This window comes from Oreochromis aureus, linkage group 9, assembly GCF_013358895.1.
Source record: "Oreochromis aureus strain Israel breed Guangdong linkage group 9, ZZ_aureus, whole genome shotgun sequence".
Taxonomy (NCBI): Eukaryota; Metazoa; Chordata; class Actinopteri; order Cichliformes; family Cichlidae; genus Oreochromis; species Oreochromis aureus.
The window spans coordinates 20935452-20960124 of NC_052950.1; the positions used below are offsets into that span (position 1 = coordinate 20935452).

General features: G+C 40.1%; 1 protein-coding gene across 1 annotated transcript in view; it reads left to right on the top strand.

Annotated features, from left to right (window-relative positions):
• The window catches only part of plxdc2 (plexin domain containing 2), a 103136-nt gene that overhangs the window by 68437 nt on the left and 10026 nt on the right, over window positions 1-24673 (top strand). Inside the window, exons 5-11 of the mRNA XM_039617464.1 lie at window positions 1813-1935; window positions 6440-6558; window positions 8662-8761; window positions 14382-14477; window positions 14635-14716; window positions 22539-22599; window positions 22717-22870. Of these exons, the coding sequence (XP_039473398.1) occupies window positions 1813-1935; window positions 6440-6558; window positions 8662-8761; window positions 14382-14477; window positions 14635-14716; window positions 22539-22599; window positions 22717-22870 (735 nt within the window). The remainder of the gene's footprint in view (window positions 1-1812; window positions 1936-6439; window positions 6559-8661; window positions 8762-14381; window positions 14478-14634; window positions 14717-22538; window positions 22600-22716; window positions 22871-24673) is intronic.

Here is a 24673-nt window from a genome sequence, read left to right on the forward strand (position 1 = left end):
ATAAACAAGGCATTTTCACCTAAAGAACTGCTGCTCGCTGGATATTTTCTGTCTTTTCAGACAATTTGGAAAATCCCAACAGGTTAGCAGTTTCTGAAATGCTTAGCACCAACAACCATGCCACGTTCAAAGTATTCCCCAATCTGCTACTCGGTTTGAAATTATGCATGTCGTCGTGTCTGCATACTTAAATGCATAGAGTTGTTAAAACATGATTGTGTGATTAGAAATTTGTGGTTTAAAGGGTGTACCTAATGAAATGCGTGTGTGGGTGTGTGTGTAAAATCATCAAATGAATGCCACAGACTGTCAGACTGGCTCTGCCTCCTCAGATCTGCATCCAACTCAACACCCTTGGGATGTTACTGAATGGGAGATACACAGCATGAATGTGGAGCTAACAAATCAGCAGCAATTATGAAACACAACGATGCCAGCATAAATCATAATCTCAAATCTTATTTCCAACATCTTGGGGAATTGGGAAGAACTGAAGTTCTGAGAGGAAAAGGAGGTCATAATTGGCATTAATATGGTGTTACAGTACTAATAAAGAGCTGCTCCAGCTGCTGAGTAAATATTTCACTTTACTCAGTTAGACGTCAGGGTCCCTTTGGAGGACTTTGTAAATATTGCTTGTTAGAGGGATGTCTGGAGCATCTTAACCTAAAGTAACTTGGTCCCAGTAAACAGATGAATAAGCCTCCAGTAGAACAAAAGAAAATTTAGTTTCTCAGTCTTTAACAGGGCAAAAGTGGTGAGGTTTTAAAAACATAAATACCTTAAAGAGAAGAAGAAGAAGCATTTGACAAGAAGCTGCTTAAAGCATGTAGTTATCTGAAGATACTGTCACTGTAAGTTTATTATTCATTCTTCAAACTGTTCTTCAAAGGTGAACTACTTTGGATATGTAACACAGTTTCACCCAAATGCCAGGTTTTCCTTTTGTAATGAGTAAAAGATGATATCTAAGGCCGTGCGTGGGATCCTTTTTATTTCTTTATTTTTTATATTTTTGCAATCCAGGCAAAGTCAGAGTGAGAACAAAAGCTTTTACCTTGAATAAATCTTGAAATAGAAGCTGACTTTGCTAAACATTTTTGTCAGCAGGGAAATTAAGATGATGTTTGATTCTGTTGTCATAAGTGCAAATTCTTTATGCAAAGACTGCTCCCTTGTGATGAATAGTGGGCGTTTTCCCCCTTTTCCTGGAGTCCATTAATAACCATGTTTATGGGCTGTTAAATGATCCAGCTCTAGTTTGTGTTGCCTGGGCACGTCTCTGTCTCCCCGTCTTTCCCTCTATAGAGCAATCTATTCGTGCCTTGTTGAGGAAAAGTTAACAAAACCCCTTTTTCGTTGTCATCGACTCTTCATTAGCATTCATGATTGATGATGACAAGAGAGGAGAAAGTGCAGCAGTAGAGGAGCAGGAGCACATCCTCCCTTAAAGTCATTCTGATTTGCCCTTATGTTTTTTGATAAAAGATATTAGTGCTAATTAATCGCTATTCCTTGGTGAAGGTACCTAGAGCGCAAGCCCATAGACTGAGACAAGAGATGGTTGTCTGTTAATGAGAAGCTGTTAACTGTGGACTGAAGGGCAGCGATGTTGTCTCCCAGGTAGATAGTGTATCAGATTACAGCTTTCATTAAGGGAGGAAAGGTAGAAATGGGGGAGACAAGAAGGATATCTGCATTATAAGTGACACTTTACATAGTCATAATTTAAGTGTTAAATTAGAAGTCAAAATTTGAATTTAGAGTTCAGCAAAGAGTAATGTGTGGTCTTCTGTCCTTTTTCTCCTTCAGGGTTCATCTACACTGGTGACGTGGTCCACCGGATGCTAACAGCTACACAGTACATTGCTCCGCTAATGGCTAACTTTGACCCAAGTCTCTCCAGAAACTCTACCGTCATCTACTCTGACAACGGTAACAGCACTAGCATCTTAGTTCTGCACGATTGTGTAACAGTTGTCTACTCCTTCCCGTGCACTACAAAATAAATGAGGCACAAAAAAGCATTTCAGTGAGCTAATTTGTGAAGAAATAGCGGGTTTGCTTTAAGTTTCCTGCAGCCAAATCTGTGGTTCATTTTGCTGCTGAGAAAAAGGAAGTAAAAATCTGTTGTTGCATTGAAGTTTTTCACATCTGGTCACCCTGAGGTCACCCTGACGTTGAGTTTGCAACATCTTCTACATCTTGATGACCACTTTTGATGGCAAGGTGCACAGGTACACAGATCACAGAGTGGGAGGCAACCTGTCAACAAACAGCTGAAGTCCAATTTAGACTGACTGCAATCACTCTCAGAGAGATTTGTGAAAATTTGTAAATAACTGCAAACCAGTTTATGAATTGCCAACACATTGCAATTAATCAGAGTCATTTTGAGCGAGTGAGCACAACTTGTCTCCAACACAGACATGTTGTGCCTTTGTCTGTTTTGGCTCGATTCAGCTGGTTACCAATGTCGTCACGTGCTTGTTCACAGAGGGTGGTGTTGTTGCTAAGGTTCTCCTTCTAATATGGTGGGTCTTTACCTTACAATATCAGGGTTAATATTGTAAACGAATATTTAATTGACATCCAACTAAACAAAACTCATGGTCTACTTTTTTAAAGTGGCCTCATCTCATTTTTTATTTCTTGTCTTTTGTTTTTATTTTTGTTTGTTTGTTTGCTTTTTAAAAGCATCACCACATCTGGACAAGAAAGTATAACTAATGAGTTATCAGCGTAAGCTAGCACTGGCTAGCTAGCTTGGTTAGCAAGTGGCGACCATAATTCATTGTGATATTTATTAGCATCCTAATTTTAAGGAGTAAACAACAGACGTAAAGCATACATGCAGAAAAGTCAACTAAAGGCATGAGCTATTTTGAAATTCATCCCAATGGAGATATTATGAACACAGAATTAGCTTCAGACACTAAAACTATATATTATACTGTAAACATGGTTATTTCTACTATAAAGTTGGGCATTTTAACACGATACTTTATAGTTTCTCTATAGCCTGTAAGCCTGTGCAAGAGTTTTGCTCATATGTAAAAAGTACCTTGATTTATCAAAGCTTTCATTTGCTGAAAATGGCCCAGAAATATATTTCTGTTGTTTTATCCCTCCAGAAATTTTATTTCATTATATATATATATGTGTGTGCAAAATACAAAATACTTACTTCATTATGTAATTATGTCTGCCAGAATAAGTTCCAAAAAAGTATTTATTATATGAAGCCAGGTAATCTTAAAGATAAAGAATAGATTTTATGGCTAACACTGTGTTTCACAGAATCCTCCAAGATCTTCTTAAGACCTCCTTAAATTCTGCTTACTGCCTTAAAACTAAACCGTCGCCCTTCCTCGCTCTCCGTATCTCTTCTTTGCTATCTGTGATGGTTGTTATCCGTCCTGTCTGTCACTGCTCTGTGATCCGTGTGCAGCAGTGTGACTGACCAACTGTGTGACCTTCTGCAGTGGAGCTCATCAGACTTTAACCAAACTGGCAGCCAATCGATTCTCAGCCCGCCTGCTTCTCAGCGCTGCGTCCATCAGTCAATGTCCTGCCAATACAACATAAGAACTGCACGGTCTGCCGTGCTGTGGAGGAGGCAGTGCCTCCGATAAAAAATGATAAAAACAAGTTTCGAAGCTGCTTGATGAGGCGATATTGTTTGTTCCACACAAACTAGACTGTGGAGGGTGTGTGAAAACTTTGCTGTCAAATGTTCAAGTTTCACAAAAACAACTTTCACTTGATGTTGTTAATTGAAATCTGCTAAATAAAGAACGCATGTGATTGGACTCTGAAACTGAAGAGCTGAAGTTTATTTACAGATGAGTTTAATGTTTCTGCACCTCAGCTGACTCTTGTGTCCGGCGGGACCGCAGTGACATCACTGTGGTAAAAATAAGGCTGATTGATGCAACAGACGAGCACGTATTAATCCACCGTTCAGTGATTAACTTTAAGCTTCACAGCACCGTCAGCTGCTGTTCAATTATTTAAATTTTTATTATATTAAAAAAAAGGAACAATAATACCAACCAAAAGTATATCTAGAACAGCAACATGTCCAAGAATACACACATCTGTCACTCACAATTACTGCAGTCCCGTAGCATTTCCTCTTATTGATCAGATTAACGTCTTTGTCCATTCAAAACATCCTAAATCCAGCAAATGTGAGTGTTGCAATGCTGTAACGCTCCGGGAAGCACGTCAGACTACACTCGCTGTTACAGAAGAGTCCGCGTGGGTTTTCTCATCAATACGCTGACAGACAGATGAGGCAAACACTCGGTGAGCTGCAGCTGAGAGAGCATCAACATATGGATAATGAAGTGGCCCTGAGTGACATCGCCTGGAGAAGTCTTTATTGATATTATCTCACTGGATAAGCTAAAGAGTGTATTACAGGCTAGATAAACTGCTTAAGTGGAGATCTTCATCAAGGTTTTCTGGTTTTATCAGATACCAAGAAGCTTCTCTGCAGCATGGCTTCCATCTGAGCAGGAGTCAGGGTTACTCGTACCTGTAGCAAACTAAGGCGGATTGCATCAAATTTGTGATTTGGCCAGTTGACGTTGCTTTATGTAAACAAAAGTGCATATAAAATGTTTTTAACTGGATAGTAGAATCTGGAAATTGCTTCTTCACATGTTTACCTTCAGTAATTCTGTCATCTTGACTGTCTTGTTAATCTGCTATTGCACTCCTGGCAACATCTATTGAACATCTGTCCATCACTCCTCAGATGTATTCATTTTTTTCCCTAAGCCAGAAACTGACCTAATCGTTCTGGTGTTACAGGCTGGATTTGTTTCTTTTTTTGCTTTTTTGTTCATACAGCAGGTTAAACTTGTAACTGAAAATGGAAACAAGGCCAGTGTGTACTCCCTCCACACCTCGTCACCCACTCTATATTTTTAGACAGGCAGCCCCAGATAGCACGGCAGCCTCCCCTCCTGAACTCAATGCATTTTAAGCAGACTTATATTAAGCTTAACTCGTGCTGACTGAGTAATCCCGCTGTGCCAAAAGTTAATAGCAATTTAGTGTGCTGGCTGCTTACTGTATACTCAATGCCTTTCTCCTCGAGGTTGTTGAAATATTACTCACATGTTGTTGTCTACCCCCCCTTCCTTTAACACAAGACGCATCCATGTCCAGTGCCAGAGGCCCTGCAGTAAACCACATGTAAAATATGATGGGGTTTCCTTTCCGACCAGTCACCGCTGCTCTCCAAACTGCCAGCAGGGAAGCTAAAGCTCGCCTTTACTTTGAAAGGACGTGCTCTGTCTGTGTGACGGAAGAATTGATTGGTTGCGTTAACGAACTGTTATTGCCCTGGCATCAAGCCAAATGACTAATTCTGAGGGGACGAATGGCTTCCACATCAGTGGGTTCTCCAAAGTCCACAGTAAATTAAAATAGTGTTAAAAGTAATGCGAGGCTGGCTTTCTGGAGGGCAGAGCTGTGAGTCTGGTGCTAATTTAGTACTTCCCCAAATGAAACCGATGCATCATGGTGGTGGCTCCTGGTAATGAACTTCAATTCAGTTCAATTCAATTGTCTCAAGGCGCTTTATACTGTAAGGTAAAGACCCTACACTGATACAGAGAAAACCCCACCAGTCAGGTGACCCCCTATGAACAAGCACTTTGTCGACAGTGGGAAGGAAAGAAGCTTGTCCTGTCTGGCAGCTTTTGCAAGATTTGAAGTTACAGAATTGAGTTATAGTGTAATATATGTTTCCTTATTTATGCATTTATTCATACGCTATGCATTCTGTTTACCTGGTAGAGGCGTCAATGATGTTCACCAGTGTTTATACATTATAAACTGCACCTGGATCAGTTCAGTAGTCTTGTCGTTGCTACTTCACTGCTTCCATCTCATTTTTCAGTACTGCTACACGTTGGCGATTGCTCTGAGCCTTTTCAGTTGGCAGCTTTCACTCTGTAACTTTAGGAAAGAGTCATTTATGAAAAACTCTCATTCTGGTGAAAACTGCCCAACTCACACTGTCTGTCACAGTAACGGGCACGCCTTCATTTGGTTTTGTCAAAAGCTTCAGTATCGTTGCCGTTTCTTTTTTCTCCAGCGAAGCTTTTCCACATCACTGCTTCAGTGTCAGTCACCTCACAGAAACCTCGGGGGGAAATGATTCCAGGAAAAAATGCCTCAAACTCATATCTCTTTACACAAACCGATGTTGCAATGATGTCTTTTCTATTCTCAGCCTTTGCTCAGTCAGCAGTTTATTTCACGCTAGATCTGAGAAAGCAACAGAGTAACACAAGTGCATGCTATATGCAGACAGTTACATTCACTGGTACTGTGTTCTACTTTAATCTAGCCGATGCTGTTTAGTAAAGGCTGTGAAAATGTTTTCACTCTTTCTTTTCTCTCTTCTTTCTCCTTTAAGGAACTGCTCTGGTTGTGCAGTGGGACCACGTCCATCTGCAGGACAACTACAGCCTGGGAAGTTTCACCTTCCAGGCCACATTGCACAAGACTGGTAGGATCGTCTTCGCCTACAAAGAGGTGGGGACAGCGAGATCTCACAAAGGCTCGGCTTCTTACCGCGCTCTTTTCTGTTTCTGTTTCTGACAGCATCGCCAGATAATGGTTTACCTCACTGTTTCTAGAGTCAGAACTAAACATTAAAAAAATAGCATTCAGTTTTCATACACCCCCTACTTGGACCAGTCCCTGAATTTAGGTTCTCTTTTCCACTTAATGTATCTCTCTCCAACACATAGCATCACACCGGTTATTTCTTCCCATTCTGCTAATGGTTTTTATACTTTTTGGGGGTTTGGTTTCAGCTAAAGGTCTTGACAAAATTGTCTGATCCAGGCAGTAAATTTTAATTTTTCAAAATTGCACACCAATTTTTATGTACCAGATAATTTCAAGTAGCTATTTTCTGAAAAACTGACACACAATCATCAAGAAAAAGATCATATTACTTACATTAAAGTGGCCCTAATGCATTTCTTCCTATTTTCTGTCATACATATATTTCTAGATGAATCTATTTATAGATGTTCAATCGGCAGAAGCTCATCATACATCTTATACAAGATTACCAAATTTTCCAGTAAGGTGTTAATCCTTCATGCAGTATCTTAATTTGAGGAGCAGGACCACGCCTCCAAACACACGCCTTCCTTTTCTCATCTATATATGTTCCCCCAGTTCTACAAGCTGTTCGTTCTCATTTACATGCCCCACCCTGCCTCCCCTTTTTAATTTTTTAACTTCTTAACTTCTATTTAGTACATGGGGATCTGCTAGGCCCAGGAGCTGCCGCCAGTCCTCTTCGAGGCCTTCCCCAAACCGCAGCTTAATTCATGTCCAAGCATTCACCTTTACCTACTAAAACACTGTCAAACCTCAAACGAGGACATGGGCCCAGCGACTGAAATTCAAACCTCCTGCTTATGAGGGGCAGCCAATCAGAAGACAGTTTGCTTAAAGGAGAAGCTTAAATGTTTCGGACAGAGGATGAACTCAAGCTCTGCACCGAGGCCCAGTATAAGATTCATATAGATTATTTTGAAGTGTAAATCGTACAAAGCCTGTAGTAGAGTCTAAGAATAAAACTAATGATCTGATAGTGGCCACAAAAGGTCTCCTTTAAACTGTAAACACACACAATCTGTTTCCCTGCTGTTTCTTTTAACAGTATTACTCATTTCTAACATTTGGCCCTGCCCTGTTGTTTTAGTTCAGTGAAAAAATGCCCAGTGTTGATGTGTTTTGACTAAAGGAGCGATGCCAAAGTGACTGACCAAGTTTAATGGCAGCTTCTCGAGAAAAAAATCAGTTAACGCCTTACCAGCCTTTTCCATATGCTTGATTAGGTTTTGGCATAATCTCCACTAATGTTACAAACTCTGGGTCACTGCACGCCCTAAACGTGTCTGTTAATATCCACATTTCAAAAATGTCTTGAAAAACAACCAAATTGAAGAGAGAGAAAAGAAAGGTCATGAAAAACGTGAAGAGCCCGCTGTTGGAGTGTGAAATTTCCTAAGTCATGATAAGATAATTGCAGTGATTATAACAGCCGTGCTGCTTCTTTTATGTTTGAGGTTGCTTATGTAATTTGTTATTTTTACCTATTAGAGGATCTGATCTGAAGGCTGCTGAACTTTTTTCTCCTGTTGTTTCACATTAGGCTGCCATTATTATGGGTCTGAAAAGAGCAGTGTGACTATTAGACATGATCTGTGTGCACATAACCTGGATGATTACGAGTTAATGTTGAGTACAGCTGAGCTACTGTGTACTTTATGTCACTTTAAATTCCTCCTCCGTACAAACATTACTTGTTGCGTTTAGCTGCTTTTCTGAATTAGTGTGTACAATCAAAATACTACATTTTACCTTATATAGACTTCTGTTTTTCTATTTGTAAGTCTTCACAAAGCTGTTGCTCATTTCTGTCCCATCTGTGCCTGAAATGTTTATTCTATGCTCCAAAGATAGCCATATGCTTATTGAAGTAGCATGTTGCCTCAGCAGATTCCTAAAGGAGATTGTCAGCACTTCTAGGCTGCTGTGGCCTGTTTGCATTTCTCAGCCTGTCTCAGACTGATCTTCGCGGTCATGGTAATGATTTCCCTTTTTCTATTTCAGATCCCCGTTGAGGTGTCACAGATCAGCTCTGTCAATCACCCGGTGAAAGTTGGCCTGTCTGACGCCTTTGTGTTGGTCCACAAGATCCAGCAGATACCCAGTGAGTCTCAAAATCTACTCAATGCCCTAAAATTTCTTGTGCATATTAAAATATCTGGATAAATCCACATGCTGTCTTTGCGCCATGTTTGGAGTTCACATTGTAGAGTGGAGTCTTTAGTTTAGGCTCTGAAAAATGGGATTCTGACGAGCTCATGAGCTACGTAGAGGTATAAAAAACTATTCAGGACTGGATCGATGTCTGTGTAGCATTTGTGGCAAGCGAAATGCTATTATATCAGATTTCAGGGTTTCTGTAGCAGCTCATTATAGCTCTTTATTTCTTTTAAAGCCTCTTTTTCTTAGTACTCAAAGTCTTTCATGAGGGAAAGTGAGAAAAACAAACTGCAAAGCATAAATACAACTGCAAATAAAAACAGGAGCTTAGCCAAAGGTTACATTTCAGTTAGTGTAATAAGAGTTTATTTTCTTCTCCGTTTAAACTTTGTGTCACAGCTCTCAGTTCAGCCTCGTCCGTTTGGCTTTAGCTCCAGCTTGTCACCACCTTTTCTCCCCACTGCTCTTCAGCCTCAGTGGGCACAGCTCCAGATCTGCCTGTTTCTTTCTTTCTTTTTATTTCCAGTTACTGTAATTTAAGCCCATTACATTTAAAGCAAATGCAGGAGAAACACTTCAAACCTTTTTATTCAGAGTCAGACTCTCTCGCTCTCACCGTCTCCGATTCAAAGTCTGCTGCAATAATGAGTTGTCAAAGGTGATTTATTCAGTAATTTAAATGGTGTTGTGATTACATCTGTGAAACTTGGATAGCGTTTATTTGTCAAAGTTAATATCTCGGGGCTTTTTTCATCCTTTCAGTGGCAGCTTTATGTTCTCTGCAGTATGTAGTGAGAGTGGTTGTTTTGTAAGTTTAGTTTGAGTAAAATAAATCTCACAAAAAAACACATCCCCTTGGCATGCTAAGAGTTTCCAACTTTGTTTTCTGGCGTGTCCCTGGGTCTTTCATAGAGGATCTCTTTCCAGAAGGCTGCGGTTGGCACTGAGAGATTTGAATATCAAACCAGTTAGCACAGTCCTCCTAGACTTTATAAACCAAACTGTCTTTGATGCCTCTGACACAGCATGATGAAACCAATGTGTGCAACTGCTGGGCTGTGGAGTGATGAAATCTTGAATGGAAGCATATTGAGACTGAGGTGTTGTGTCGAACATAACTGATGTCTCCGAGGAGAGTGTGTTCTTGTCTTTATGGCAGATACTTCGTTTCTATCAGGAAAACCAGAATGCTAAAACAGTTTCGAGGGTGGCATCAAAATGAGGAAACTGTACTTCTTTTCGATACAGACGTATGTTTTTCTTGCCCATATTTAAATCACACAAAGCTGTCGTTGCACGGATCATATGTAGCTCTACTACTTGAAATTCGTCTCGAGTTTCCAAACATAAAAGGACAAAGACAGAACCAAATCCTATTTCAAGCAATAAACTAAACCACAGCTATCCCTGACAGATTTTATCATCTATCATTAAATTCATTCCTCACTTTATAATGTTATTTTGAAACCTAAACCCTGCAAATGGGTTGTAAATAAAAAACATTTTTAAAAAAATGTCCTAGTGGAAAGCAGACAAGCACACATTTCTGCTGCTGTACTTTAGATTTTGACCAAAACAAAAAAGAAATATTGTTAGATTCATAAAGACACAGCTTAAATTTTGATAAATTCACCACAGTGGATTTTAAGTCAAACAGTCGTGATGGTTAAAATGCAGATTTTGCATTAACTCTTTATGAATATTTTTATAGAGTCGTCCATTTTAAGATAGCAAACTTCACAGTAAACATGGATATTAACCCAGAGCACACTGCAGAAGCATCCAGAATTTCTGTAGGCAAAGAAATGGGACATTCTTCAGTGGCCAATGGAGCATGCGTTTCAGTTATTAAATACAAAACAGATGCAGAGAGACCCACAAGCAGCAACTGAAGGCAGCACAGGTAAACACAGTCATGCACATTGTCATTGACATTGCAAAATTAGGATTGTGAATAAAAATGGCTATAATTTCTAAAATGTTCATGCAAAATTTTTGTAAAAACTCCTTGAATTAAAACTGAAAGTCAAGACTTAAATCATATTTTTATTGTTTGATTTAAAATCCACTGTGGTTGTGTACAAAGGTAAAACTACAAAAACTGCATCTTTGTCTGACAAATTATGAACCTCTTTAGTTTTAGTCCATGACTATACAATAGCCATAGGAGGGCTTTCGTGAATATCACCCGTCTGCAGTCACTGTAAAGAAAATCAAACTCTTGCATTAGCTGAAACAAACAAGGCTTTGTTTTCTCACGGATGGTATTTGCAGAGTGCACTGACTCATGTCCATGTTTGAAGGAAAAGGGCAGTATTTGCATCCTGCACCTGTCAGTCCAAAGGGCCTGATGTGCTTTATAAACTGCACAGCAAGACCCTGTGGAGAAATTGAACGATATTGCCTGTACAATCAGAGGTTTTTCATAATAATAAAGAAAACTATTGGAAATGACCTTTAATAGGGAAAAGGGACTAACCTTTAGAAAAAGAACAAATCAGCAGTAGTCATGAAAAAATTAGGATGATGTATGGGAATAGTTTATATGTCACATCAAGTCTCCCTTTGTTCTTGCATATACAATAAAAGTGCAGGCTGCAAAATATACTGCTGATAGAGCAGTTTTTAAAGTGAAATCCGAAAAAAGAAGAAGAAAAACATTAGACTTATAATCAATCTGTACTCCAGATTGCACAACATGAGCCATGTGCCAACATTTAATATTCTGCGGTGACTATTTTTAGCTGATGTTGCCATTTGAACCCATCACCAGCTATCAGGAGGGAACAACAGCTAACAACAGCACCTAATAGCAACTATGTGGAGTGATCTAGTGGCAGTTAAACCCTGTAATCTTACAACTTAAAGCCTTATGAAGAGATGGGCTCTTGCTTGTCCCTTCCCTTAAAAGGAAAGGACAAGAAAATTTGGAGAAATTCCTAAAAAAAACATACAATGAATTGCTACCAGAAGTCATAGCATGCTATTCCCAATCAAGCTAAACGTCCTGGTAATACATTTTGACATATTTTCACAACCTTGTCATGCCAAATAAATAAATGTTTTCTAATGGATGCTCCATAAAGCGCATTAAGTCATAATAATAAGGGGGAAAATGCAAAAAAAACCAAAACTACAAAGAAGCGTGTCAGCTGCTTCAAGTTTTCCTGCAGCCAGTTAGATTATACAACATTATTGCATTTTTTAAGCTACTTTTGCTTTAGTTTAGCTTAAAAGCTCAATGAATTTTTACCCATGGGCAGACCAAGCCACAGCCCATCCAGTAAAGGAAGCGATGAGTGAATATATTTGTGGGTGTCCTGTGGTGCCCTTGTGTAATTAACGGGTCAGATACAAGCACTTATTATAACACAGGCTGTAATATGCTTTTAATGTTAGGTTGGACTTTATCATTAGTCACTCTTAAAATGAAGCCAAAACCACCTCCACCATTTTCAGATCTTTGTTTCTGTACCTGGATTATTTAATCTGTGTAAACTAGAGAACTCTGTGGTATTCTGCTTACATTCATTAATGCTCAATAAAAAATCTTCTAATTATTAAATTAGGTTTCCAACATGTGCAATTTAAAAAAGAATTACAGTCCAGGTTAGCAACACTTTTTACTGTCTTTTCAGGATGTTTGAAGATGATTTAGCTAAGCTTTTTTTTACATAATTGATGACACGTTTATGCAAACTGGGCTTTGTCTGATAGTATCACTGAAGGTAACTAAATTCTCATTAAGTATTATTTATGTTGTTGTTGAGACCAGGCTATAAATGATTTAATTTGTAGCTTCTTATCACCTTAAACCACAGACCGGAGAAGCTATACAGTCTGCCCAGACATCACCAGCGTCAGGCTGTGGAAATGACCTCTCTCTGGCCCACACCACGCCATTAGGCACCTGATAATCCTTTAGCTGTAGGCAAAAGGAAGTCAATCACCAGGGGAGCAGAGGAGGGGAAAGGAAGGGCGGTTGTATTCTCAGGTTGGGCTGAGCTGGCTCACATTTTGCTGCTTTGATCAGCCGTCCTGTCTGTAATCAAATTAAGCAGTCTGCAAGGAAACAGTGTCGTACCACATGAGGGGAACAACTCTGTCCTGTCCACAGTTTCCACACCAAGAGTCTCTCAGTCAAGTGGAAAAAAAGGAACCTAGTGCAGAGAAGTTATTCAAATGTGTCAAATGCCAAGGGTGTTGTAAAAGTTAAAGGAGTTTTGTGGTGCTATGTAACTGACTTAATCTGAAGAAGCAACGAGGGTTGGATTAAATTTCTTTGGATTACAAAATAGGATTTATCATACACAGTGATAACAGGAAATAATGTGACAATCTTTGCCATACGAGTAATCAAAATGTGACATAAATTATTTACTTTTTAATTAAGTTGCTTTTCCTCTCCCCTCTTCTTTCTAATGTACTGTGTGTTAACAATGGCTGTGTTTTGAATATAACTAATAAGCTGGGCAGAACCAGCAATGTAAAATGTATCTAATTAGTTAGCTTAGCCTAGCTTAGCTTAGTTTAGCTTAGCAAAAGCCCAGCACATTAAAACCATAATTTTTTGGTGGGGATTAAACAATCATGTTATTAAGTGAGCTCTAGAGGTGCTGGTGGGCAGCAGGTTTTGGTAGCTTCACACAGAGTTGGGCTAACTGCTTTCAGTGTTCTTGCTAAGTTAAACTGAGCTAGGCTAAGCAAACTATCTGGACTCTGTCCATGTTTAATAGGCAGACACGAGAGTAGCATCAATCTTCACACCTTAATAACTTAATAAGCTTAAGCTGAATAGCTTTAACTTTAACACAGTTTTACCAGTTGGAAATATATTAGACTTTAAGGGATTTACTTGCTATATATATTCCACAGCCACAGTTTTATGTATTGAATTTCATTTTTGTAGCTCATCGCCCAAGCAAATACAAGTGCGATAAAGAATGTCATGCCTTGTGCATTGTCTCTGTACACACTGCAGTGCACCTCAGTGCGATCCAGTACAGATTTACTGCTTTACTCCTGGGGCGCCTGCACAGAAAAGTCATATAAAAATCTAATTAGAGTTTGAAATAATCCATGCATTAACAGCAGGAAGGCGCAATCATTACATTTGTTAAGCTACTGCTCTGGTCTTTTTTCCGCTTATGGTAGCAAAGACGCATGGCCCAGACAGCCCATTGTACTCTAGCCGATATGAGTTATAAGGGCCAGAATGCAATGAGAGTCAATGATGTATCTAATCAATTGCTCCATCATGCCCCGGCTGATGGCTCGCTGTTACAGATGACTGGGAAGGCATTCTTTCAACAGGGTCTGATTGATATCAGCTCCCGGGGGAAATTGCTACCGTCCATTGCCAAGTTGTGGTCTGACACTTTGGGCACAACGAGAGGGGAGAAATAAAGTGCTGTGGTAGCATCCCATATGACCCGATTCTGCCTCCCACTCTCTTTCCTCTTTCTGTAGGGAGAACTTGTCCCAGTTTTTATCTTGGGGTTTGGAGGATTTGCGATGGTGGCTTTGCTGCTTTCTCACTCAGTTTTTTTTCCTTCAAAATCTAGATGTGAGGCGGAGGACGATCTATGAGTACCACCGTGTAGAGCTGACTAAGACAAAGATCACCAACTCTACAGCTGTGGAAATGATGCCTTTACCCAGTAAGAAGAATTAATAGTAACAGTTTTTGGTTTGATATAGACTCCTGAGTAAATTCCTTATTTTTGTATAGGCTGTAGACCTTTTCCTTGGCCATGTGTCTAATTGGCTATTAACTGCATAAACTGTTTCATCTTTTTTGACCTTTCTCCTCTGCAGCCTGCTTGCAGTTCACCAGCTGTAGCTCCTGCATCTCCTCACAGATCAGCTTCAACTGTAGCTGGTGCCATCGGCTCAACAGGTTGGATATAAGAGCATTTTTACTCTTACAAAAGACATCTTTTATTGTCCTTTTCACATTTCCATCGAGTATGTTCTCACAGGCAATTATTGTATTTTGTTTTGTTTGTGAATTAGCACTAAATTAAATTGAACTGAACCATTAAAACTTGCCTAGCACATAGGCAAAGTGCACATACTTTTTGCCTGTGTAAATAAGCGAGAATGCAGCAGCTAATCTTTTGACTAGGCCTTCAAAGGGGTCTCGTGATATCGCCACTCTTCATCTCTTTATGTTGGCTTCAGCAGTTTTAAGCTACACGGGATCATTTTTAGGGCTCCACATGGTCGAGCACATGGGGGCATTAAAAATGTACTGCAAATTTATGAGATTGTCCCTCCCTCCAGACTCAAACTAAAGGCAGGATGTGCCTTTAGCTGTGCCTTTGTTGGCTCCTAAACTGAAGCTGTCTCCTGTTAAACTAAAAACCTGTGGACACTGGATGCCTTTAAAAAGCAGCAGACCCATTCATCTTTTAAGACTTGCTTTTGAGGAGTTTTCATTGTATTTGTAATTTTTTTTCTCCATTTATTACATCCTATTACTCTTTTTACATCATCATTTATCATAAAGCAGCCTAGCCCTAAAATACAATTAAATTTTCAATATAATTTATTTATATAGCGCCAAATCACAACAGCTGGCTTTGTATTGTAACCCTACAATGATACACAGAAAACAGAGAAAACCTCAATACTAAATACTAATACTAACAAATATGTAGAATTTGTATAAAATATTTGTGCCTGCTGTGTAATTGTTGGCACTCACAGTGCCATAGGCAAGGTTTATACGAAGTTTCCTCAAGAATGGCCCATTTGTCTAGGAGGAGATGGTGAACATACAAACGCTATGATCATTACATGATGATTGGTCAGTTAGGAATGATACCCATATCCAAACAATAACTAGACATTAGAAGCATATTTAAAGCACAGCAGAACCCCACATGCCCGTATAAGAAGCAGCTAGTTGTGGTTGTTGAAGGCGAGTGCTGTCAGGTACCCACTTTAAATTGTCTTCTGCTCCTCACTACATGCCTGAAATCCAAATGGTTGATGCCATAAAGTGGCTGCTGGTGCTGTGACATCCCTTATACTCACAAAAAGGTATTTTACTACAACTGAAACTGGTATGCAAAAGCTAAAAATGGAGCTGTACACTGTATATACGACACCGTCTGTTGTTCAACACCTTTTTGAACGTGCTGAAGATTTCCAGAAAGAAAAGGTTTTAATCTTACTTTTTTGGGGGGACCACAGTTCCATACAGTAAATTGCTGAGTTTAACTCATTTGATTACATGTAAATTTTCTGTTTAATTGTATTACGTAAGTACAGTGAAGAAGACTATATTTATAGAAATCTGATCAAGTGAAAGTTACTCGATTGGTTTACATTCAGTTATATCAGAGCCGGTCATCTAGTAATTGGAAGATTGATTGTTAGATTCCCAGCTGCTTTAGTCTGCTTGCCAAAAAGCCTTGGTCAAGATAGTGAATCCCAATCATCTGTGCTGTTAAAGAACAGTTTCCAACTTTTTAGCTCACTGTCTCAACAAATTTGCAAAAGCTTTCTGGTTCTAGACCATCAGGATACACAAATCGCTGGGAGGGTTTTGTCAGGCAGCATTATTATATTTTATTATATTTTTTTAATTATTTTTTAAATTTTCTTTAGCTTTAGGTAAGTAGAAACACAGACAGAGATTCGCAGTCTTGTAGACATCCATCAATGCCTCATCAGGCATGGGGCCAGGGAGAGGGAAGTCTGGGTGTCTGCTTAGAGTGCTGCCCCCCAGGACTGAAGCCTTAGTGAAAAGCAAGAAATGGATGGAAGGACAGACGATGGAAGTTATTTAATTTATCGGCACTATTATCAAATATAGCCGTGAGTCTAATTGTACTTTTTATTTCAGCCTTTTTTTAGCTTTCTTTGACCTTTTCTCTTTTAATATTTTTAATTTATACAATACTTTTAGCGGTCTGTTTATCCATTACAGTTAATGAACTGTTAATTTTTCCACTTAAATGTGAATTTATCATTCCACATATCCACTGACTACTGCAGAATCCCCCACGTGTACACTTCAAGTGGGTCTAGAAGGACTTGCTGGTAAAATTTCATCCAAACATATATATTTGGATCACAGATTTACATATAGTAATATAATCTGATTATTCTGAAAAAGTTGTGCGTTAGGTTTTAATTTAATCAGGCAGCTTCACATTTATCCTACGCAGCAGTGGTTGTAGTCTTTGGAAGAGAAAGCGACTCACTCTGACATTCATTCAGTTCACACCTGTTCTGCCAACCTTTGCTCTACTTTTTATCTTAATCTTCCCTTCTCCCCACACTTCAAAGAAAAGTAAATATTTGAGCTGCTAAAGAAGTGTTGGCGTTCCTCTGCAGAATTTCCTGACAGCTGAAATGTGAGCTGTGGTGGGTTTTATTTTGTCAAATAGAAAAGTCTGAGTTAAACAGACACCGAGGATAGATGGTGGAGGAGTTTATCTTCCCTGTAAGTTAAGGAAGCTTGGACCTGACTATCAATGGGTGTCTGCTGTCCTGCATTTTTATTTTGTTGAAAATATTTTCGGAGATTGTCGTCAATGTTTCGGGGGGTTTTGCCGTTTGACCTTTCGAGCTACAGTCCCTTCTTTTCCTGCGCTGCTGCATTTTAAACTCCTTGATTAATGAGCGTTCGTCTGCCAATCTTTTCCTTTGGACTAATTATTTATTTAGAGTGCTTAATTTGACTGGAGAAATGTGCAGCTCTTCTGCTCTGTCCGCTGGGAATTGTTATTTTGGACTTCGAAGGGGTATTGGGAGGTGGCTTCCCCTCTGTTTTGCATTTTGAATGCTCTCCCCTTTGACAAAGACAATCTAATTTACAGTTCAATGATATGAAAAACTGCTTTTCTGTTCAGCAGTTTGTGGATGCGGTGGAGAGATACTGTACGCCTGTAGCAGGGATCTCATTAAACTGCATTTTAATTAGCTTTCCTACTGTGTTAATATCTAACTGTTCAGCATCACTCTGCCCTTTGTATCCTTCAGCCATTTCCTTTGAAAAAGGTAAACATGCTTTAAACACGCACTAATTAAAAACTATGGCAGCCTCGCTGGCTCTGGGGGTTAATGAAAGGAGCTGAAATTTAAAGAGAACGTCCCTAACAGACTGATCGCACAGTGGAGTGCTGTGAAGGTGAGAGCCTGGCGCCTCTTTCATGCTAAGTTACAAGGTGAATCAGTTTGCTGTGGCTGATGTGGACTAAAGCGGGTTAATAAAGCATGACAGACATTGCCGTGGACTCACAGTGGGCCGTACGTGCCAGAGCCTCTGAATGCTGATGTGCTTAGAGGTGCAGGGATTTGTTTACCTAAAAAAACACAGCTGGTGTGCATCACAAATGGGTGTTAAGGAGACGAATGTTGAATTTCAATTTGTGGTAGCCTCACACCAAATTGTTCCTCTATAGTTTTTATGTGAAACAGCACACAGGCTCACCAGTCTGAGATTTTAGATCTCAAAAGTCCTGCCTTACTTAAAAGTAAATTCTAAGCAAAGTTTACTAATGAAGCAAAACTAAAAAGTAATAAACTACAGGTGTGTTTTCATTAATCTAAGAGTAGCATACACTCATCTGTCACGTTTTTATTTGCACCTCTTCAACTGCTCATTAACCCAAATATCTAATCAGCCAATCACATGGCAGGAACTCACTGCATGTAGGCATGTAGACGCCAGAGGATAGTGTCCACTGCTTTGAGCTGACAGGAAGGCAACAGCAACCAAGGTGCAGAAGAGCATCTCTGAACACACAACACATAAAACCTTGAGGCAGATGGGCCGCCACACTGGGTTCCACTCCTGTCAGCTAAGAACAGGAAGCTGAGGTTACAGTTTTTACAGGCTCGCCAAGATTGGACGATAAAAGATTAGAAAAACACATCTGATTTGATGAGTCTTGATTTATGCTGCAGCATTCAAATGGTAGGGTCAAATATTGACACATTCAAGTTGACAAGATGGATTTACACTTTGGGACCCTTAGCACCAACTGAGTTTTTTTAAATCCCACACTTAGTATTGTTGTCCATGTCCATCCCTTTATGACCACAGTGTACCCATCTTATGATGACTGCATCAAGCACAATTATCTCATACGGGTTCCTTGAGTTCTCTGTACTCAAATGGCCTCCACAGTCACCAGATCTCAATCCAACAGAGCACCCTTGGGATGTGGTAAAATGGAAGATTCACATCATGCATGTGTTCAGCCAACAAATCTGCAGCAGCTGTGTGATGCTATCATGACAATATGGTCCAGCGAGACCGGTCCAAGAGTTAAAACTGTTTTAAAATCATGGTTTTGGACCTTGTTGAATATGAAGAATAAAGGCAGTTCTGAAGCTAAAAGGGGGTCCAACCTGGTACTAGCAAGGTGTACCTGATAAACTTCCTATGAATACATTTCTCTCTAAAAGTAAATCACTCAGAGCAGAATGAACTGTCACTATCATCTAATGTTCCCCTCATAATGTTAAAGTAATACTGCTCTCAGGGGTAAACAGCCTACGCTGAGAGAAAACTACAAGCTGTTGGCAGACAGCTTGTAGTTTTCTTTTAGGACCTTCCACAGTGGGATAATCAGCGAGAGAGAGAGACAGTTATCCTGACAGACATGTACTGAAAAAATTGCATCAAAATGATTTGATTATATGAAAATTTAAAGGGTTAAAACTGTTTTATAATCATTTCTGTCATGCAAGGAATGACTCCCTCTAAGAATGAGTCAGACTGAAACCTAATATCACGATCCATCCATCCTGCTGTGATTGTTGAAAACCTGAGCAGAAATATTCACCTCATGGGTTTATTTATATTTAAATGAAGCACCTCAGCCCATTTCTAATTAAAGCTCTGTGGGCTCGCTGTCTTAGATGGCAACCGGCTGAGATGGATGCCATTGAGAAGAAACAAAGCCACGAGCTCCTTTTAGAGACAGGTTAGACCAGCCCTGTTCAGTAATATCGCGCCTCATTCTGGCTGCTCCGCTGCCCTCTCAGGGGGGAAAAGCAGCCGGGGGGAAATGGGGGATTAAGCAGAGGAATCTGTCTCACCTGATTGAACAGATGGAGTGATTTTTTTTGGGATGGGGGTAAAAGAAATGGGATGATTAGAGAGGTAGAAAGATGACAATGGACTTCTTCTGATAAAGTCATTACCATAACAATATGTTCTCTAGAGAAATGGGACCTGCTGGGGATGCATTTTGGGCTCATAGTGTCCTTGCAGCACAAAGCAGAGATACCACTGCTATCGTGCTTTGAACTGCCGTGTTTCTGCCTTGCGAGCTGGTCATAGGTTGTTTTTATCCGTGTTCATGTCAGAGCGAGTGGGTTTCCTGCTTTGCATGCTAACTTTTTCTTCCACACAGAAAACCCTTTGAGGGCGTAGACAGACAGGATGATGGCAAGCTCACCAGCAAGCGAGTTATAATTTTTATCCTTTACAGCAGGCAAGATTAGTAGCTGCTGCCTCGATTGCTGTCTGTCTTTTCAAATCGTATGGTTACGCATAGTTGACTCAGCAGGACCCTTATCCCAAGGCCTCATGACCCCTTGAACTTCCCACTCACAGACCTTCGTACTTTTCCCCTTTAAGCTCCTTGAATCCAAAGCTCAGAGGGTGGCAGGGAGTGGGAGGTGTAGATATTTTCTTCCCAGCTTGCTTCAAAGTAGACAAACCTGAAAGTATTATTGAGCTTAGCTTAAATTACACTATGAATGTTTAGAGGGAGCACTCAGCTTCATTGTACTTACAACCATGAGGAATATGACTCAGCTCGGAAAATAATTGTGCAACGCTCTTTAGAAAGCTTGACAAGAGCCACAAAGCCTCTTTTTAGGCTTGAAATGTGAAATTTGGGGATAGACTGTTGGCCTGTTTGGGATAGCAGCATCCTGAGTTTGATTACAGTGAGAACTTCTGTTTCATTTTAGTCTCCCTTTTCCTTTTCCACTTTGTTTTCCATCCAGCTAGTGTTTTAGAAAACGTAAATCAGCATTAAAAGTTAAGTATAAAGAGAGAGGAAAAGAGAGTACAACCAAACAGAGATATTAGATCAGCCCAATGTTAGACAGTAAAAGCTTCAGGTTCAGCTGTGTGGCAGGAAGGGAATGACCCAAAGGCACGACTTGGTAAACAATGCATAAAACTCCAATCAGCTTTATTGGTGAGGCCTTGCAACAAAACAATCTTAACACATGTCCGTAACTAGAAATCCAAAATCCAATTCTTTTGAAGGAAAAACAAGGACAGGCTCACACAGATAATATATACACAGGAGTAGATTGGATACATTTGTGGAACACAGCTGAACAGAATCTGACTGTGGAGACAGTGGAAGCAAAACTGAACATCACACACACAAGACAGGAGACTGTCAAAATAAAACAGGAAGTAACACACACTGAGACTAAGACAAGTGAACTTCAAAGTGAGACTGGGGTTAAACAAACATGGAGACATAACAAACCAGGGACACAGTTGGGGAGACTGGACATAGAAAGCAATGAATTAGTGCTGTCAGCGTTAATCTTGTTAAAATGACGTTAACGCCATAACCGCATTAACGCTGCAAATCTCCGTTAGCACGTTAACGCGGGCCTCACGGCGCTAACACGTTAACGAGCTAACCATGCTAACGCAGCGACGCCGTGCAGCCCCACGCACAGGGCTATCCGCTTTAACTCGCTAACGGAGATTTGCCGCGTTAATGCGGTGTTAACGTCATTTTAACGAGATTAACGCTGACAGTACTACAATTAATGTCATGAGGAACCAAGAACTAGAAGCAAAGATAAACTCAGAAGCACAAATATGATATCATACCCAAAACAGACTTGAACATAAATCATATCTAAACTCTAAAAGAAAGAATAACGAGTCTATAAAAAACTCAGAAACTGGGTCAAAGACCCAGGACCATGACAAAAAGTCTGGCCTCCGCTGCTTTATTTTTGACTAAGAAGAGACATGACAGTGGCATGGCTGTACAAATGGCAGTGTGACCCACTGCTGGTTATTTCATCATCTACTCCTCCATTTTTTACTGCTGATCCAGCCCTGGGTCTTTGGAGGGCAACAGTCTAAGCAGAGACACTCCAACACCCTTCTCCCTTGACATCACCATTTAAAAAAAATGTTTTTGTTTGTTCATTTGTAGCTAGAACTTACTCTGCAAAATTTGATATGACAAAAAAAGTTTTGTTCATACATAGCACAACATACTGTATAATCTCTTTTCATTCTGTCCTTGCACCTTTGTTGGAGTTATCACACAGTACTGACCACCGGTTTGTAGACCAACTAATGCCTGGCCATGTATACTCTGGGTTTTGATTTAAAGCAGACTTCCAGGCAACATCGAAGCTCTTGACATTCAACCTTGCTTATAAAGAGGAAAAATCCTAGATTCTGACCTTCTGGTTTTAAGAGTAATGTATCCTGCTTGGCTGTGATGGGTACCCTACAGCAGTTGTGCTCCAAACACTGTTAGTTATTATAAACAGTTAGGATTGAGCCCCTCTGCTGGATTAGCTACATCCTGACAATGACTCTAAATCTTTTCTGCTTTATGTTTTGTTTGAAAAATGGTTTATGTTAGTGTGTTCTGAAAATGCTCAACTCTGGTTACACTATATACATACACTATAATCCCACTCCACTTCCACCTTTATTAGACTGACATTTGTGCTGTTTCCTCTGCTCTCAGATGTTCCACTGGCTTTGACCGCCATCACCAGGACTGGATGGACAGTAGCTGCCCAGATGAGGTGAGTGTCACAATAAGCAGCCATTACATCATCATACCTGATAGTGATTTCGACAGTTCAGGATGGTGAAACATCTAAGTCTGTATCAGAAACATAACAAAATGTCTCATCTTTCAGACCAAGGACAAGATGTGCGACATCGCAGACACTACGTACCTTTACCCTTTCACCACCACGGTTGCTGCCAAAACAACACCCAAGGGGAAGGAGGCCACTGCAGGCAGGGAAACACCCTCCACCTCCCACCCTCCCACCAGCGTCCCCACTGAAGGTAAAGTAGAAAAGAAGCGTTGGATCACGGCCACAGAGCATACTGTGCTGTGATCGATGCTCCATTCTGGCGAGATGTTAAATGAAGTGCATGCTCTGGAGCTGCTCTTTATTGTTTTTGATGCATTTCCTGTTTTGCAACATGCACAAGACACACATTTTGTTTAAAGAATACATGAATATGTGCTGCAGCTCTCTACTTAAACAAAAAAAATGTTCCAGATGACAAGCAGCAGAGCGCGGTGCGACAGCTGTGCTTGTACCAACTTTTAAAGAAGCAGATTGAATTAGGACAAATCCCACCAGTCGAAAATGGAAGCACCCACACAGACCTGGGATCATCTCACTCTGCTAGCTCAGTCTCGGTCTTTCATGCCTAAGAGTGTGACAGACACTTAAAAATATTCTCATCCCTCTGTTGTTCTTTTCAGTCATTTTTCAGGTTATTTATGAGGCCTTTTGCTATTTGACTCTAAAGACTCATTTTCCTTTTTGAAGGCTTAACATGAGTATATCAGAGGGACAGCTCAGGCTGAGATGGTTTGGACATGTGCAGAGGAGAGATAGTGGATATACCGGACAAAGGATGTTAAAGATAGAGCTGCCAGGTCTGAGGAAGAGGAAGACCACAGAGAAGATTCATGGATGTCGTAAAGGAGGACATGCAGAGGGCTGGTGTGACACAAGAGAAATTAAATATAAAAAATATAGAGCATTTTCTCTGAATTAACCAAAAATGTCTTTTATACATAGAGGACATTTTGGCTACCAGACCTTTTCAGAACATACCAGAAGATAACCAGTTCCAGATCTGTTTACCACGATGATTTAACCAGGTTAAAAAGAGAGCCGCCTTCGTGATACTAAAACTCTGACTTAAAGATTACTAACCTGTGAGTGTTGCTTCGTAGCACACACCTTTGATCAAAACACAGGTGTGTTGTGCCTCCTTTCGTGAAACCACACTTACATTGGTCGTGTCAGGCGGTATGAACAAACGGCCGATATGAATCATTGCATCACACGCATTTCCTCAAGTTGTGCAAAGGTCAAGAAAGTCACGTTCCTTTAATATTGCACCGCAAAGTATTGAGCACATGATTCACTGCACCCCAGCGGGAGATGAATCCAGACCGCATAATCTCCGAGTTATCTAATGCAAATCTCTGTGGAGGCAGCAGACAGCAGTCTTTTGCTGATGATAGGAAAACGGCCAAGGTGTCCTCTGGAGTTTGTTTACTCCCATTTCTTTGCCTCCAGAGATGCCAGGGTTACGACGAGTTGGTTGGATTTATCGTGCCAATTTTCGGTTCGTTTCCCTTTGTATATGGCCTTTAAACATTTTATTTCAGTAAACAGCCAATTTATCTTAATCAGCTCCAGATGTCAATCGTAAGTGAATCGAAGTGATAGGAAAGGCCCACCCACCTACCCTTGTCTCTATGTATGTCACCATATAAAAACACTGTGTTCATTTTATTTCTTTATACCGGTAAATCTCATTGAGACACGAGGTCTCATTTATAATCAACACTAAAATCACACAGCTGGTACATTGTGTGGTGGTTTTTTCAGTTGTCTTGCTTCCATGTGATATTTTTGGAAGCTCTATCTTTATTGAATTAAAAATCGTACCTTGTACTCATTAATTAATTAATGTGGGTAAAAAAATTATAAACATGCTGGAGTAAAAACTAACAACATGCCAGTACTCAACCCCATTTGTCTGTACTTAAAAGACCAGGCCAAAAATTTGATGTTTACTTCTTCAAGTGGCTCAGCAATTTCCTGAAATAGCTGGGAA